This window comes from Anolis carolinensis, chromosome 2 (assembly GCF_035594765.1).
Source record: "Anolis carolinensis isolate JA03-04 chromosome 2, rAnoCar3.1.pri, whole genome shotgun sequence".
Taxonomy (NCBI): Eukaryota; Metazoa; Chordata; class Lepidosauria; order Squamata; family Dactyloidae; genus Anolis; species Anolis carolinensis.
The window spans coordinates 4,587,011-4,602,716 of NC_085842.1; the positions used below are offsets into that span (position 1 = coordinate 4,587,011).

General features: G+C 43.2%; 1 protein-coding gene across 1 annotated transcript; it reads right to left on the minus strand.

The window, feature by feature from the left end:
• Positions 1–252: 252 nt before the first annotated feature.
• On the minus strand, positions 253–11,016 carry LOC134296883 (epididymal secretory protein 4-like). Its single transcript, XM_062972908.1, has 6 exons — positions 10,850–11,016; positions 10,491–10,618; positions 7,708–7,778; positions 4,180–4,272; positions 2,646–2,747; positions 253–378 (listed from the first exon to the last, which is right to left on the minus strand). Exons 1-6 carry the CDS (start codon positions 10,952–10,954, stop codon positions 362–364), a joined length of 516 nt encoding a protein of 171 aa, XP_062828978.1. The 5' UTR covers positions 10,955–11,016; the 3' UTR covers positions 253–361.
• Between the last annotated feature and the right edge of the window lie 4,690 nt (positions 11,017–15,706).

Sequence of the window (15,706 nt, forward strand, 5' to 3'; positions counted from 1 at the left end):
TTATTTTTGCTTTTAAAGAACTTTTTTATCTTCTATTTTCTAATAAACTAAAAAGACTTCAACCTGTGTGCAGTTTGGTGTATACATCAAGGTGAAACTAACCTGAGGTGCGACAATGGACGCCAGAACAATTGAATCCTAATCAGAAAGCACTCAAGCAAGCCTCCACTCAGCTCACACAAAGAAACAACCTTAACCCCTAAAGCAGCACAGCCTACAAAATCCCCAAAGAACACTCTGAAACTGGAGTGGTTTGATCCAAGAGACACAAGCTCACTTTATGTTGTCTTTCCACCACACCCAACAAAACACCCCTGTTTGCCTCCCTCCAGGAACTGGGGCACCTGCGGTGGTTCTTCTCTCACAACGAGCATGGATCTGTGGAAGGAAAGAGACAATTATCCTTCTGTCTTTCAAGAAGACCTGGTTTTAAGGCAACTGGCTTAAGGAACCACTCTTTCTGGAATCCTTTCCCTTCTGTCTTTCAAGGAGACTTGGGTTTAAGGCAACAGGCTTAAGGAACCACTCTTTCTGGAATCCTTTCCCTTCTGTCTTTCAAGGAGACCTGGGTTTAAGGCAACAGGCTTAAGAAACCACCCTTTCTGGAATCCTTTCCCTTCTGTCTTTCAAGGAGACCTGAGTTTAAGGCAACAGGCTTAAGGAACCACTCTTTCTGGAATCCTTTCCCTTCTGTCTTTCAAGGAGACCTGGGTTTAAGGCAACAGGCTTAAGGAACCACTCTTTCTGGAATCCTTTCCCTTCTGTCTTTCAAGGAGACCTGGGTTTAAGGCAACAGGCTTAAGGAACCACTCTTTCTGGAATCCTTTCCCTTCTGTCTTTCAAGGAGACCTGGGTTTAAGGCAACAGGCTTCAGAAACCACCCTTTCTGGAATCCTTTCCCTTATGTCTTTCAAGGAGACCTGGGTTTAAGGCAACTGGCTTAAGGAACCACTCTTTCTGGAATCCTTTCCCTTATGTCTTTCAAGGAGACCTGGGTTTAAGGCAAGAGGCTTCAGAAACCACTCTTTCTGGAATCCTTTCCCTTCTGTCTTTCAAGGAGACCTGGGTTTAAGGCAACAGGCTTCAGAAACCACCCTTTCTGGAATCCTTTCCCTTATGTCTTTCAAGGAGACCTGGGTTTAAGGCAACTGGCTTAAGGAACCACTCTTTCTGGAATCCTTTCCCTTATGTCTTTCAAGGAGACCTGGGTTTAAGGCAAGAGGCTTCAGAAACCACTCTTTCTGGAATCCTTTCCCTTCTGTCTTTCAAGGAGACCTGAGTTTAAGGCAACAGGCTTAAGGAACCACTCTTTCTGGAATCCTTTCCCTTCTGTCTTTCAAGGAGACCTGGGTTTAAGGCAACAGGCTTAAGGAACCACTCTTTCTGGAATCCTTTCCCTTCTGTCTTTCAAGGAGACCTGGGTTTAAGGCAACAGGCTTCAGAAACCACCCTTTCTGGAATCCTTTCCCTTATGTCTTTCAAGGAGACCTGGGTTTAAGGCAACAGGCTTAAGGAACCACTCTTTCTGGAATCCTTTCCCTTATGTCTTTCAAGGAGACCTGGGTTTAAGGCAACAGGCTTAAGGAACCACTCTTTCTGGAATCCTTTCCCTTATGTCTTTCAAGGAGACCTGGGTTTAAGGCAACAGGCTTCAGAAACCACTCTTTCTGGAATCCTTTCCCTTCTGTCTTTCAAGGAGACCTGGGTTTAAGGCAACAGGCTTAAGGAACCACTCTTTCTGGAATCCTTTCCCTTATGTCTTTCAAGGAGACCTGGGTTTAAGGCAAGAGGCTTCAGAAACCACCCTTTCTGGAATCCTTTCCCTTCTGTCTTTCAAGGAGACCTGGGTTTAAGGCAACAGGCTTCAGAAACCACCCTTTCTGGAACCCTTTCCCTTCTGTCTTTCAAGGAGACCTGGGTTTAAGGCAACAGGCTTAAGAAACCACCCTTTCTGGAATCCTTTCCCTTCTGTCTTTCAAGGAGACCTGGGTTTAAGGCAACAGGCTTAAGGAACCACTCTTTCTGGAATCCTTTCCCTTCTGTCTTTCAAGGAGACCTGGGTTTAAGGCAACAGGCTTAAGGAACCACTCTTTCTGGAATCCTTTCCCTTCTGTCTTTCAAGGAGACCTGGGTTTAAGGCAACAGGCTTCAGAAACCACTCTTTCTGGAATCCTTTCCCTTCTGTCTTTCAAGGAGACCTGGTTTTAAGGCAACAGGCTTAAGGAACCACTCTTTCTGGAATCCTTTCCCTTCTGTCTTTCAAGGAGACCTGGGTTTAAGGCAACAGGCTTAAGGAACCACTCTTTCTGGAATCCTTTCCCTTCTGTCTTTCAAGGAGACCTGGGTTTAAGGCAACAGGCTTCAGAAACCACCCTTTCTGGAATCCTTTCCCTTCTGTCTTTCAAGGAGACCTAGGTTTAAGGCAACAGGCTTCAGAAACCACCCTTTCTGGAATCCTTTCCCTTCTGTCTTCCAAGGAGACCTGGTTTTAAGGCAACAGGCTTAAGAAACCACTCTTTCTGGAATCCTTTCCCTTCTGTCTTCCAAGGAGACCTGGTTTTAAGGCAACAGGCTTAAGAAACCACTCTTTCTGGAATCCTTTCCCTTCTGTCTTTCAAGGAGACCTGGCATTGCACTCCTCTTACCTGTTGAAGGCATGTCTTTTATTTTGTCTGTAGGGAATCCCAACGAGCCCGCAAGTTTCTTGAACTTTTCCTTTAGGCTGTCTGATCCTTGGGGGTCCCTGGCTTCAGATGCAAAGAGAGAGGAAAGCGGAAATTTAAAAAAGGTTGCAGAACAGCCAGATGTGTTCAAAGTGACAGTTTTCATGTTGTTGTGTGCCGCAGGTCATTTCTGACTGATGGCAACCTTAAGGAGAGTGACCCTTTCATGATGTATTCTGGGTAAGATTTGTTCAGCAGGTGGGGTGTGTCACTGGCTTCCTCTGCAAATGAGAAAGTGTGATTTACCTATGAGGGTTGAATGAAAAGTAATGCCTCCACCTTCGTAACTCCTCAACAGATGACATTCCTGGTCTGCGGCAGGTACTGACTTGTTTAGTAGACTCTCCTCTACAGTTCCATTTGGCAGGAAGCCTTAGCATTGAACGGTTGTGTTGTTAAAGTGCGAAGTATGGAACCCTGAGCAGATGGTCAGTTGGCAGGAAGCCTTAGCATTGAACGGTTGTGTTGTTAAAGTGTGAAGTATGGAACCCTGAGCAGATGGTCAGTTGGCAGGAAGCCTCAGCATTGAACGGTTGTGTTGTTAAAGTGCGAAGTATGGAACCCTGAGCAGACGGTCGGTCAATGTGACTTCAGCAATGTGCAGTCATTGAATTCTTGACAGCAAAAGGTGTCACTCCAACGGAGAAAGGCATTGCCTTGTAATGCAAGAAGAGTTCCTGGCAAATTTCAAGTCTGTGCTTTCATTTCAGTCGTCAGCATCCTGGTTATCCATCGTACACAGATCTTCCGACAGCCAAGCAAAGCAATAATGTGACCCACACGTTCTTGTGAAATAGCGATTATGCTTGAAATTTCTCTCTGAGGGATACGACAATCATCCTGAATCAATCTGTCATCCTTTTGCTTGTGAAACTCAGTGGTTGCTGTCACAGGATGTTTAACACTTCGTTGGTCACGCAAGTCAGATGTTCCCACCTCAACAACTTTAAACTTACTCGCCCAACGACGCACAGGACTCATATCAACACAATCCCCATAAACAGCTTGCATTCCCTGATGAATCTCCTTTGGGGCGACACCTTCTGCTGTCAAGAATTCAGTGACTGCACGTTGCTTAAGTCGCATTGACCGACCGTCTGCGCAGGGTTCCATACTTCGCACTTTAACAACACAACCTTTCAATGCTAAGGCTTTGCTCCAAATCGAAGTATAGAGGAGAGTCTACTGAACAAGCAGGACCTGCTGCAGACCAGGACTGCCATCTCTTGAGGAGTTATGAAGGTGGAGGCATTACTTTTCATTCAACCCTCGTAGTTGGCTTCCATAACTGAGCAGAGATTTGAAACCTAGTCTGCGGGCTTAAATCTCATTGCTTATCCTGAAGAGAGTAGATCTGTTGCATAACTAGGGGTTCCCTTTATGTTGCCATGCCATGCCCACCCTCACCCCACCATGTGCCCCATGGAATTGTCTTCCAGGATCTCGTGAGATATACCTTCGAAATGGAGGATCTTTTGGGGCCCGGCGTCAACGTGAACAAAGAGGTAAGAATCATAATCTGTGTCTACTACGTGGATAGTGGTCCCGGCTTCATTTCGAGGAGGAGGAGGAGGAGGAGGAGGAGGAGGAGGAGGAGGAGGAGGAGGAGGAGGAGGAGGAGGAGGAGGAGGAGGAGAAGAAGAAGAAGAAGAAGAAGAAGAAGAAGAAGAAGAAGAACAACAACAACAACAACAACAACAACAACAACAAGTCAGATAGTGAGTGCAACAAAGAAATACATACTTGATTATTCTGTGGAATATGCAGACATTCATAATTACGTAACTCTATTGATGATTTCCAACCAGAATAGACTCAACTCCTGAATGGTGATGGGACACATAAGTAAACATCATGGATTCAATAGGTATCCTTTAGTTGGGACTACCAATAGGGAATTTGAGCCCAAATGTCTTCTGCTGAAAATGTTCTGCAGTGACACAAACAACTACATACTTGTGTCAGATGTTGCTTTTGAGAGGAATCTTCTCCAGTGTATGATCCTAGAGTTGGAAGAGACCCATTCTTCCAAGAAGCAGGAAAATCGCATTCAAAGCATCCCTAACAGATGCCCATCCAGCCTCTGCTTAAAAGCCTCCAAAGAAGGAGCCTCCACCACACTCCGGGGCAGAGAGTTCCACTGCTGAACAACTCTCTGCCACAGTTAGGAAGTTCTTCCTCAAGTTGAGGTGGAATCTCCTCATAGGGCTTGTTCTCCAGACCCTTGACCATTTGAGTTGCCCTTCTCTGGATACATTCCAGCTTAGAGTCAACATCTCCCTTCAATTGCGGTGCCCACAACTGGACACAGTGGGATTCCAGGTGTGGACCTCAAAGACCACCTAGATGGTTTCATAAGACCATAGGTAAGGAAAGGGTCCTTCAAAGGCCATCTAGATGGTCTCATAAGGCCGTAGCTAAGCAAAGAGACCTTCAAATACCATCTAGATGATCTCATAAGACCATAGGTAACCAAAGAGACCTCCAAAGACCATCTAGATGGTCTCATAAGACCATCGGTAAGGAAAGGGACCCTCAAAGGCCATCTAGATGGTCTCATAAGGCCGTAGCTAAGCAAAGAGACCTTCAAATACCATCTAGACAATCTCATAAAACCATAGGTAAGCAAAGAGACCTCCAAAGACAATCTGGATGGTTTCATAAGACCAGTGGTAAGGAAAGGGACCCTCAAAGCCCATCTAGATGATCTCATTAGGCCATCAGAAGACCATAGATAAAGAAAGGGAGCCTGAAAGACCATCTAGATGGTTTCATAAGACCATAGGTAAGGAAAGGGGCCCCCAAAGGCCATCTAGATGGTCTCATAAGGCCGTAGCTAAGCAAAGAGACCTTCAAAGACCATCTAGATGATCTCATAAGACCATAGGTAAGCAAAGAGACTTCCAAAAATCAGCTAGACTTAGGTCAACCCTAAAGTTTAAGATAGAGGCCACGTAAATGACCTCGGATCGCCGCATCCAGCCCCCGGGCCTTATTTTGGAGACCCCTGATCTAGGCACTAGACTCCTATTGATGTAGCCAAAATCTCATTGGCATTTAAAACTGCCACAGGACATTGTTGGCTCATATTTAACTTGTTGTCCATGAGGACTCCAAGACCTTTTTCCTCACGTACGGCTTTCGAGCCAGGTGCCCCGCATTCTGTACCTGATGACCAACGGGGACTGCCATGTCAGTGGAATAAGGGATCTAGTCAGGATTTTAGTCTGAACATTATTGATTTTATTCCTTGGCATCTTCCCAACAAAAGCAGAAAGTAGCAAACAGTCGGTGTACATTGAACCATTAGAAAGCAACGGTAAAAGCTATCTCATCCACACATATGGACAATTCTGGATCTTGGGAGTATTTTGAGTTTCAGGATTTCGGATAAGGACTGATCAACCTGTACAAATTGAAAGGAGTGCTCTAGTTCTGGGATTATTTTAGTTGGGTAGAGTTCAACACCTGAGCTAAAACCCAGTTTTCTAGGGCTCTTGTAGGGACCATAAGCCAGAAAATAGTAAGCTATTGCCTATGTAGCTTTGCTTCTACATACGCCCCTCCCTTCCTGTGAGCTTGTGCCTTTCTCCAGAAAGTTCCAAGACTAAAAGTTAGCTTGAAATCAACAAGTGAGGTCACAGGTATCACTTATGCCAAGTAGGTGTGGAAGGTGAGGAAGACCCTCAGCCATTGGTCAATTTTAGATAAGCCAAGATATAAATTCTTTGTTTGCTACGCACATGTTGCGACAGCCATTTGCATGGTATGGACCAACTAGAGTGGGTACCTATGGCTGTTCTGCCTTATCATCAGCTGTGATAACAATAAAAGGCTTGTTTTATTGCTCTCTTGGAATTCTCTCCTTTACTTCCCCTCCGGGCTAGTCTCCAACACTCTGAATATGATTTCGTAGAAGTTTTGCTCCCAAAGTAGCCTTGTGTAGATTTTGTTGGGGTTTGTAAAAGGCATCATGATGTAATGGGTTGACTGGTAAAGCATGTGTCAGCAGCTGATTGGCTGAGCCTGTGAAGAGCTAGTGATCTGATTGGCTACTTTCTCTGCCATGCTGCTGATTGATAGAGAGTGCTGACTGAAAACAGTCAGGGAAGATGGCTGCTGACTCTCTAGAGCCTTGTCGTTTCTAAGGCACTGGGGCATATTTAAAGAGTATTTAAAAGGACTGGTTATTCCCTCTATTCTCTGTAAAAAATCAGAGAGACTATTGTATATATCAATGATGGGCAACCTTTTGCACTTGGTGTGTCAAAATTCACCAAAAAACCTAGCATGACTTGGGTGGTATGTCACTTCGAGAAAAAAACCACAATTTCACAATATATAAAGTTTAAATAACAAAAATATATAACTGTATTTAATAAATCAAAAACTATTTACTACCATTATTTCCATGTACGACGATCTATGGTACCTCTTGCAGTTTCCACGCTGATTTTTCTCGGTTGTAGTTTCAATGTAATCATGAATAATGAATAATATAATAATAATATAATAGAAATAATATAATAATATACTGCAATAATAATAGAATAATAATAGAATGATATATATATATATATATATATATATATATATATATATATATATTGCATAATTCCCATGGAGTAAACAACAAAACCTCTGGACCAAATCACACTAAATTTGGCCACAAAAGACATTGGTCATCCAATCAGTCTGCATGTGGCAGAGTGTCAGCAAAAATGGCTAGGTGTGTCAGTGCTGACACGCGTGTCATAGGTTGGCCATCACTGGTATATATTATTGCTCTGTTTGCTCTCTTGAAGTTAAGTGAAGTTCCTGTTACCTGTTTCACAAAGCTGAGTGGCACATTATTTCCCTGCAGGGCGACTTTAGGTTCAGAAGCAGTGGTAAAGCTTCCATTTAATACCATCTACAATACACAACAGATTTGTTGTCCCATTGCCTTGTCCGGTCACAGACAACACACACACACTCCCCTTACCTTCTGTTGTAAATTTCCCCGGCTGGTCAGTGTGCAAAAACCTAATTAATTTTTTAGTGCATTCGCCATTCCTGCAAAAAAATAAAAATAAAAATAAAAAAATAAATCCAAAATGTACAATGGTATGATCATACAGACATCTTATTTGTTAAATTAATTAATTTATAGTATTTATATTCCACTCTTTTCACCCCAAAAAGGGACTCAGGGCAGATTACAATGTACATATACATGGCAAACATTCAATGCCATTAGACATACAACATATGGACAGAAACAGAGGAAATTTAACATTGTCCAGCTTCCGGTTTCATTAGGGTGTGCTCGATTCTGGCCACAGCGGGAGCTGCGGCTTCATCGTCCACTTGTGACACTTGAGTCCTTGATGGAGTACTTCCTCATTCCTTTCTGCACGCTGCTGGCAGTTTTAATGGTATCGTAAATTAGTTAAATTAGCCTTCCCCACATAAAGCGGTACCTAGAATTTTCTACTCAACAGATGCAACTGTTTTTCGAGCTGATTAGGTGGGCAGCGGGCTAGGCTATTAATGGTTGCGAGCTCAATCCGACCCGGGCTTCGATCCCATGACCTCTTGGTCAGTAGTGATTGTAATGAAGTATGAATTTTTGGTTTACAGAAGTTATGTTTAATTGTGTGTTTGTGTTTTAAAAGGATAAGTATTACAATTATTGCATCTCAGCACTCAGAGGCTGGTTGCCATGGAGAAGTAGGCGGAGCCGACTGCCATTTTGTTGAAAAAGTGCAGAGTTTAAAAAAGGGATTTAGTCTGTGCTTTGATGAGGCACAGGGAAGATTGATCCTAGGTTGAGGGGATCAAGGAGACTCAATTGTTCATTTTTGAGTCAATTTAAAATAAGTTTGGTGACTTATTTAATGTAGTCTGTGTCCTGGTAAGGAACAGAGAATCTGTGATCGTATATCACAGAGTGACTGCGGTTTAAAAGTAGCAGAGGAAGAAGTTCTAACTACTTTAAGTAAAAGAAATGACACTTTAGGGAGTTTGTCTTACCTCATTCTAGTATTGTAACTGTTAATAAAAGTGCCTCTAAGTGAGAAACAACATTGTAACCACTAAGCTCTGTGCCTGAATAAACTTGTTATCGTTCCTCCAACATCTAAGCCTCTGTCGCATATATTATAAACCAAGTTGCATTACCATTTAAAGTGAATAAGAAGAAGAAAGATTTTTTTTAAAAAAAGGTCTCCTCTCTGAGTCTTTGGTGGTTGCATCTTCGAAGTGATTTATTGCAGCTGGCTGCTAACCAGCTGTGCCACAGCCCGGCCCATCTCCACCTGCATGAGACAGTAGGGGGCTCCAGGTAATCAGGAAATGATTAGTATGTTCTTTTTTTGCTTGCTTAAGAGAAAAGTTAATTTGCGTATGTCATTTCGTATGAGCTTTCTGTACCAATAATGAAGGGACCATAAGCCAGAAAATAGTAAACTTTTAACAAAGGACCTGTGCCCCTTCTGTGCCCCTCCCTTCTTGTGAGCTGGTGCTTTAGTCTAGAAGGTTCTGAGGAGAGAAGCTAGCTTGGAGTAAACAAGTAAGGTCACAAGATACCACTTGTGCCAAAATAGGTATGGAAGGTGAGGAAGACCATCAGCAATTGGTCAATTTTAGATAAGCCAAGGTATATATTCTTTGTTAACCGCAACACACTTTGCAGCAGGCATTTGCATGGTACAGACCTTTAGTGTGTGTACGTGTTGTGACTCAGCCTCAGAGTGACTCTGATGAGGATTTTGGGATACAGGTTCAAGATGAGTTTCAAGATGATTCTGATGGGAATGATGGGATTCAGCTGCAGGGTGTTCCTGCTGTGGAAGATGGGGAACAAGGAGGTTTTTCCCACTGGAGGAAATGGTGTTGTTGATGCTGATGTTTCCCAGGTGCAAGAAGCAGGAAGGGAGAGCAGCTCCCAGCCTGATAACACTAACGAGCAGTTTGGCCTTGACGATACTCTGGACCAGGCCAGCCACTTGGAACTTAGGGGAGTTCGCAGAAGTCTTAGAATAGCAAATAAGAGAGAAGTCAAAGGGCAAAGGAATGCCTTCATGTTATGCTATTAAAACAGTCTGCTGAGAGAGGAATCTTTGTCAAAGCAACGTCTCGTTTGAGTTAGAAGCAGCTCTTGCATTCTTGGGTTATCCTGTAATCAAGTTCATGGGACTATGTCATGTATTAATGGAACCTTGTTTTATGCCTAAGATTTTCGTGGGTTAATCTGTATAGCCTTGGTTTTGCAACTATCTTTTGGATCTTTACTTTTGCTCTTTAAGAACTATTTATTTCCTATTTCCTAATAAACTACAAAAGACTTCAACCTGTGTACAGCCTGGTGTATTCAGCAAGGTGAAGCTACTCTGAGGTGTGACAGTACGGCTGTTTGCCTTATCATAGCTGTGATAACAATAAATACTTTGATTTTTGTATTCTCATGAAACTGGGTTTTCTGCCTACCTCCTGGGCTGGAACCTTTCAAGGTAATTGTCTTACAATAAGATATGTAGTAGCTTTAACATTCTTTGAATGTAAGCCAAGAGTATAAATGTTTCGTGTGAACGAGGGATGGGTTCTTTGGGAATTTGTGTTGGAGTGACTCACCCGAGGTCCCAGCTGAACAAACCTTTATTTTTTCCCCTAAAAACCCACCATAACAATAAGATTTTGGAAGGAGCAAACACCAACCCAAAGACCTGGCTCTACGGGGGAAAAAAGAGTATATTTTCCAAAATATAACAATGTAAGTAGACCTACTCCAGTATTTCGACATCGACATCCATGTCTCCGTTGTCCAAAGGCGTTACTTTTCTTCCAGTAATTTTAACATCCTTCAACCCCTCTATATCCAATACTAACTGGAGAGGGTACCACGTACCACCAAACTAGGAGAAAAATAGCAGAAACATAGAATCATGAAATTAATCATAGACTTATAGGGTAGTCACATCTCCTTCCATGGAAGAAACCATAGCGAAAGTTTCCCAAAGAGATGGCCAAGGAATCTATTAGAAGGAGAAAGCCCACCACCACCACATCATTTTGGCAATTTCTACTCTCTGATGCTATTTTGATTGAATTTTTGTCCGGTCTTAGAGACTATTTCTTGACATTACCTTTGCGGCATCAAAGTTTGGCTGTATGGGTATATCGGCTGCAACGCAACAGAAGCCGGCCAAAGCCCAGACAATGCCCAACACCACTGCCTTCATCCCAGCCATGATCCTCTAGGAAAGTATCTGGAAAGTTCAGTTAGGATGGTTGTTATCTGGGGAGAATGGCAGAAATGAGAAGGAGAGGGAGTCTTTATATGCAGACACCACCAATCCCCTCCCCTGGACTGTTCCGAACACGCCAGAACATGCCGTGACCATGAAGGTCTGTTTGGCCAGACTTGAAAGGGATAAGACAGGATCAGAGAACCTATCCAACCCCACGGGTCGCCACCCACCCTTCAGATAGAGGAGTGGGAGGCATCTCACAGTGACAGATTTGGACAGCCTGTCCATCAAGGCTGTGGAGAACTCTACTGACGTGGCACTCAAAGCCCACGTGAACAAACATCTCCATCCACCCACCGCACAGGTGCAGGAAGGGCCGGTCCAAGGTAATTTTCAAGTGTAGGCGAACAGAATTTTGATGCACACCCCCCAAACCAATCACTGAAAAATAAAAGCAAAAATGTTGGATAATAAGCAGGGATTAAGTAAAAGCCTTAAAAAAGAACAACTGTTTCTTCTGAAAACAGGGGAAATCCAGAGAGGAAACAATCAGGGTCAGCTAACACCTCCCAACCAAGGATGCCCCCAGGGAAGAAGCAGCCAGGCCATAAAATGCTAATCAAGCTGGCCAATTGCAACATTATGTTGGATAATAAGCAGGGATTAAGTAAAAGCCTTAATAAAGAACAACACTCTGAAAACAGGGGAAATCCAGAGAGGAAACAATCAGGGTCAGCTAACACCTCCCAACCAAGGATGCCCCCAGGGAAGAGGCAGCCAGGCCATAAAATGCTAATCAAGCTGGCCAATTGCAACATTATGTTGGATAATAAGCAGGGATTAAGTAAAAGCCTTAATAAAGAACAACACTCTGAAAACAGGGGAAATCCAGAGAGGAAACAATCAGGGTCAGCTAACACCTCCCAACCAAGGATGCCCCCAGGGAAGAGGCAGCCAGGCCATAAAATGCTAATCAAGCTGGCCAATTGCAACATTATGTTGGATAATAAGCAGGGATTAAGTAAAAGCCTTAATAAAGAACAACACTCTGAAAACAGGGGAAATCCAGAGAGGAAACAATCAGGGTCAGCTAACACCTCCCAACCAAGGATGCCCCCAGAAGAAGCAGCCAGGCCATAAAATGCTAATCAAGCTGGCCAATTGCAACATTCACACTAGCCTCAAACAGACAAGAGCTCTTTCTCCCAACCTGGACATTATTGCACAGATATACAAACCCCACTTGCCAAGTTTCCAACAGACCTCACAACCTCTGAGGATGCCTGCCATAGATGCGGGCAAAACATCAGGTGTGAATGCTTCTGGAATGGCCAGACGGCCTGGAAAACTCACAGCAACCCAATTCCAATTAAATCCATAAAAACATATACAGTAGAGTCTCACTTATCCAAGCTGAACGGGCCGGGAGAACCTTGGATAAGCGAATATTTTGGATAATAAGGAGGGATTAAGGAAAAGCCTATTAAACATCAAATTAGGTTATGATTTTACAAAGTAAGCACCAAAACATCATGTTATACAACAAATTTGACAGAAAAAGTAGTTCAATACGCAGTAATGTTATGTTGTAATTACTGTATTTACGAATTTAGCACCAAAATATCACGATGTATTGAAAACATTGACTACAAAAATGGATTGGATAACCCAGAGGCTTGGATAAGCGAGTCTTGGATAAGTGAGACTCTACTGTAAAACCATTTGTATACCACCAGCATCCAGGACAGAGAGCATCATAGGAGGAAGTTGGCCTTAGAGGACCTACAAATTGCTAGAGGAAACATTTTAATTCAATCTGTAAATGATCAAATCTGCAACAAACAAATAAACAAACAAACCCGCAATGGCAATTTGGCATCCACACAACTCCCCTGCTAAGTAGGCCATTGTGATTTGCTCTGTATTGCAAATTGGGGCAGTAAGGGTATGATGTACTTAAGGTCAAGGGGAAGGAATGTGATAGACGGTCACCTTTTGGATTTTGAATATCTATATATATAAAAGGGTAATGAAATTTCGGCCTAGGACAAAACAACAAAACTACACATCCCAGAAACACTAAACTTGGCAGCACAACCCCTCATCCACGCCTCTGCGTTCATACAACAAAAAGAAAAGAAAAATAAAGTCCTAATTAGAGGGAGAGGAAGAATTGTTTTTATCCAATTTCTGCCAGTTAGAAGGCTGAGCTCCGCCCACTTGGTCTCCTAGCAACCCACTCAGCTCAGGGCACAGGCAGAGTTAGGCCTCACTTAGGCCTCTTCCACACTCCCTATAAACTACAGATTATCTGATTTTAACTGGATTATAGGGCAGTGTAGACTCAAGGCCCTTCCACACAGCTATATGACCCATTTATAATGGACTTAATGTCAGGGGAAACGTCTACACTTTACCTTAACTACCACCAATTCCTCAATACTTTATTTCCCATACCACCAGACTTCGCCACAGCAACGCATGGCCGGGCACAGCTAGTATTATCTATATGTGTGTGTGTATAACATTAAAAATCTATCTAAATGTATAGCCCACTGTTTTCCCAGTCCTGGGACTCTGGTATTGTTATCATCACCCTGCTCGATTGAGATGCAAAGTGGCTCACAACACTTAAAGAAACAGTGCAGTTTTAAACCCACAGCACACAACTATTAAAATATAATTATGCTATGTGGCCCTTTCCCCCCATCAGATGGAGGAAAGAACTACCTAAAACACCTGAAAAGTAATGCCTTCACCTTCGTTACTTGGGTTTGGATGGGAATTTTTTAATAAATCAAATGCAGAAATAATCCTTAGAATGTGCCCTTTAACTACCACTATTCACTTTTCCACATCATCACCAGACAATTGGATACATTTCTGCCAATGATGAACAAGTTTTCTGAAGCCCTCACGGAAGAAGTTGACACTCTGTTTCTGCAACCAGCGTCTCACAGGACCCATCGTGCACAAATCTTCTGATCGCCATCAAATCAATAATGTGACCCACACGTTCTTGTGAAATGCCGATTATGCTTGAAATTTCCCTCTGAGTGTTACAACGATCATCCTGAATCAATCTGTCAACCTTTTGCTTGTGAAACTCGGTGTTTGCTGTCACAGGACGTCCAACTCTGTGTTTGTCACGCAAGTCAGATGTTCCCACCTCAACATCTTTGAACTTACTTGCCCAACGGTGCACAGGACTCTCATCAACACAATCCCCATAAACAGCTTGCATTCTCTGATGAATCTCCTTTGGGGCGACACCTTCTGCTGTCAAGAATTCAGTGACTGCACGTGGCTTAAGTCGCATTGACCGACCGTCTGCGCAGGGTTCCATACTTCACACTTTAACAACACAACTGTTCAATGCTCAGGATTCCTGCCAAATGGAAATGAGGAGAGTCGACTGAACTAGCCAGTACCTGTCTCATACCAATACTGCCATCTGTTGAGGAGTTACGAAGGTGGAGGCATTACTTTTCATTCAACCCTCGTGCCTTCCTCTCCATCCTGGCAGATGAAGCATCTAAAGTTTGATTGGCCCTTGGGTAACTAAAGGTTGGACCACACTGACCTAGAGGATGTCATCGTTTGCAAAGGCACTGTGCTGTGTGTGTTAACTGGAAAGCAAAGTGCATGAAGCTGATTGGCTCAGCCTGCAAGACCTGGGGATTGATTCGGTACTGTTTCTGTTCTGCTGCTGCAGAACCAGTTTGGACACGTTTTTTAGTGCTGACTGAGAAGTGTACTCAGAGAGTGTTTTCTGCTGAGAAAAGAGGGTGTTGTTGCACCTCAGGCTAGCTTCACCTTGCTGTATACATCAAACTGCACACAGGTTGAAGTCTTTAAAAAGCAAAAGTAAAGTTCCAAAAGTTCGTTACAAAATAAAGCCTTAGAGAATAATTCCAGAAATCACAAGGAATAAACAAAGTCCCATTAGAGCATGACAAAGTCCCAGGAACATGAACACATAGGCTGCAAGATAATCCAGGAAAACGAGAGTTTGCTTCTTGGTTGAACGAAAAGTTGCTTTGACAAAGGTATGTCTTCAAACACATTGCTTTAATACCCTTTGCAAAACATGAAAGCATTTCTCTGGCCTCTAACCTCCCTCTTGTTTACGATTCTCACACTCCTTCGAACCCTGAACTCCAAATGGTCAGCTCGATCTAAGGAGCCCGTTTCATCAAGGTCAGCCTGCTCGTTAGTTTGCTGAGCCTCGTTATCAGACTGAGAACTGTCCTCCTTTTCTAAGTCAATTTGCTCCTGGCTAGTTTCAGTATCATCAACATCATTCCTTGCTGTGGGAAAATGAACTTGCACTCTTTGTTCTTCATCTTCTACAACAGGGACATTTTGAACCTGAATCCCATTATCCTCATCAGAGTCAATGTGCTGGTACAGCTGTATCAGAAGCTCCGACTTTATTTTCTTGCTGCAAATGTTTGCAATCATAGGACAGGCCGCCTTTCAATCATCATTAAATTTGGTTCCGCCCCTTGTTCAGGACTCTGGGAGGGAAGGAACCATTTTAAAGTCAGTCTCTCTTAAGGAAGCTAAGCTATAGGACGAAGACCAGCTCGTCCCGTAGAAAAGCTTCATATCTTAAGAACATTCGGGGATATAGAACATCCGAGGAATCAGAAACAGAAATTCTAGGGGAAAGGTCCCAAAGGTTCTGGCTGAGAGCTCACAGCCTCTCAGCCTCACAACTCCTGGGGGAAACAGCCCTAAAGTTTCCAG

Bases quoted from the DNA above. Each gene is read 5' to 3' on its own strand.
- LOC134296883 (XM_062972908.1), bottom strand. From the start codon at position 10,954: ATGGCTGGGATGAAGGCAGTGGTGTTGGGCATTGTCTGGGCTTTGGCC. The intron at 4,273-7,707 runs GTAAGGGGAGTG...CTCGAAATGAAG, and splicing joins GGGGAAATTTACAACAGAAG to CCGGGACCACTATCCACGTA. The intron at 2,748-4,179 runs GTATATCTCACG...TTGCATCTGAAG, and splicing joins AAAGATCCTCCATTTCGAAG to CCAGGGACCCCCAAGGATCA.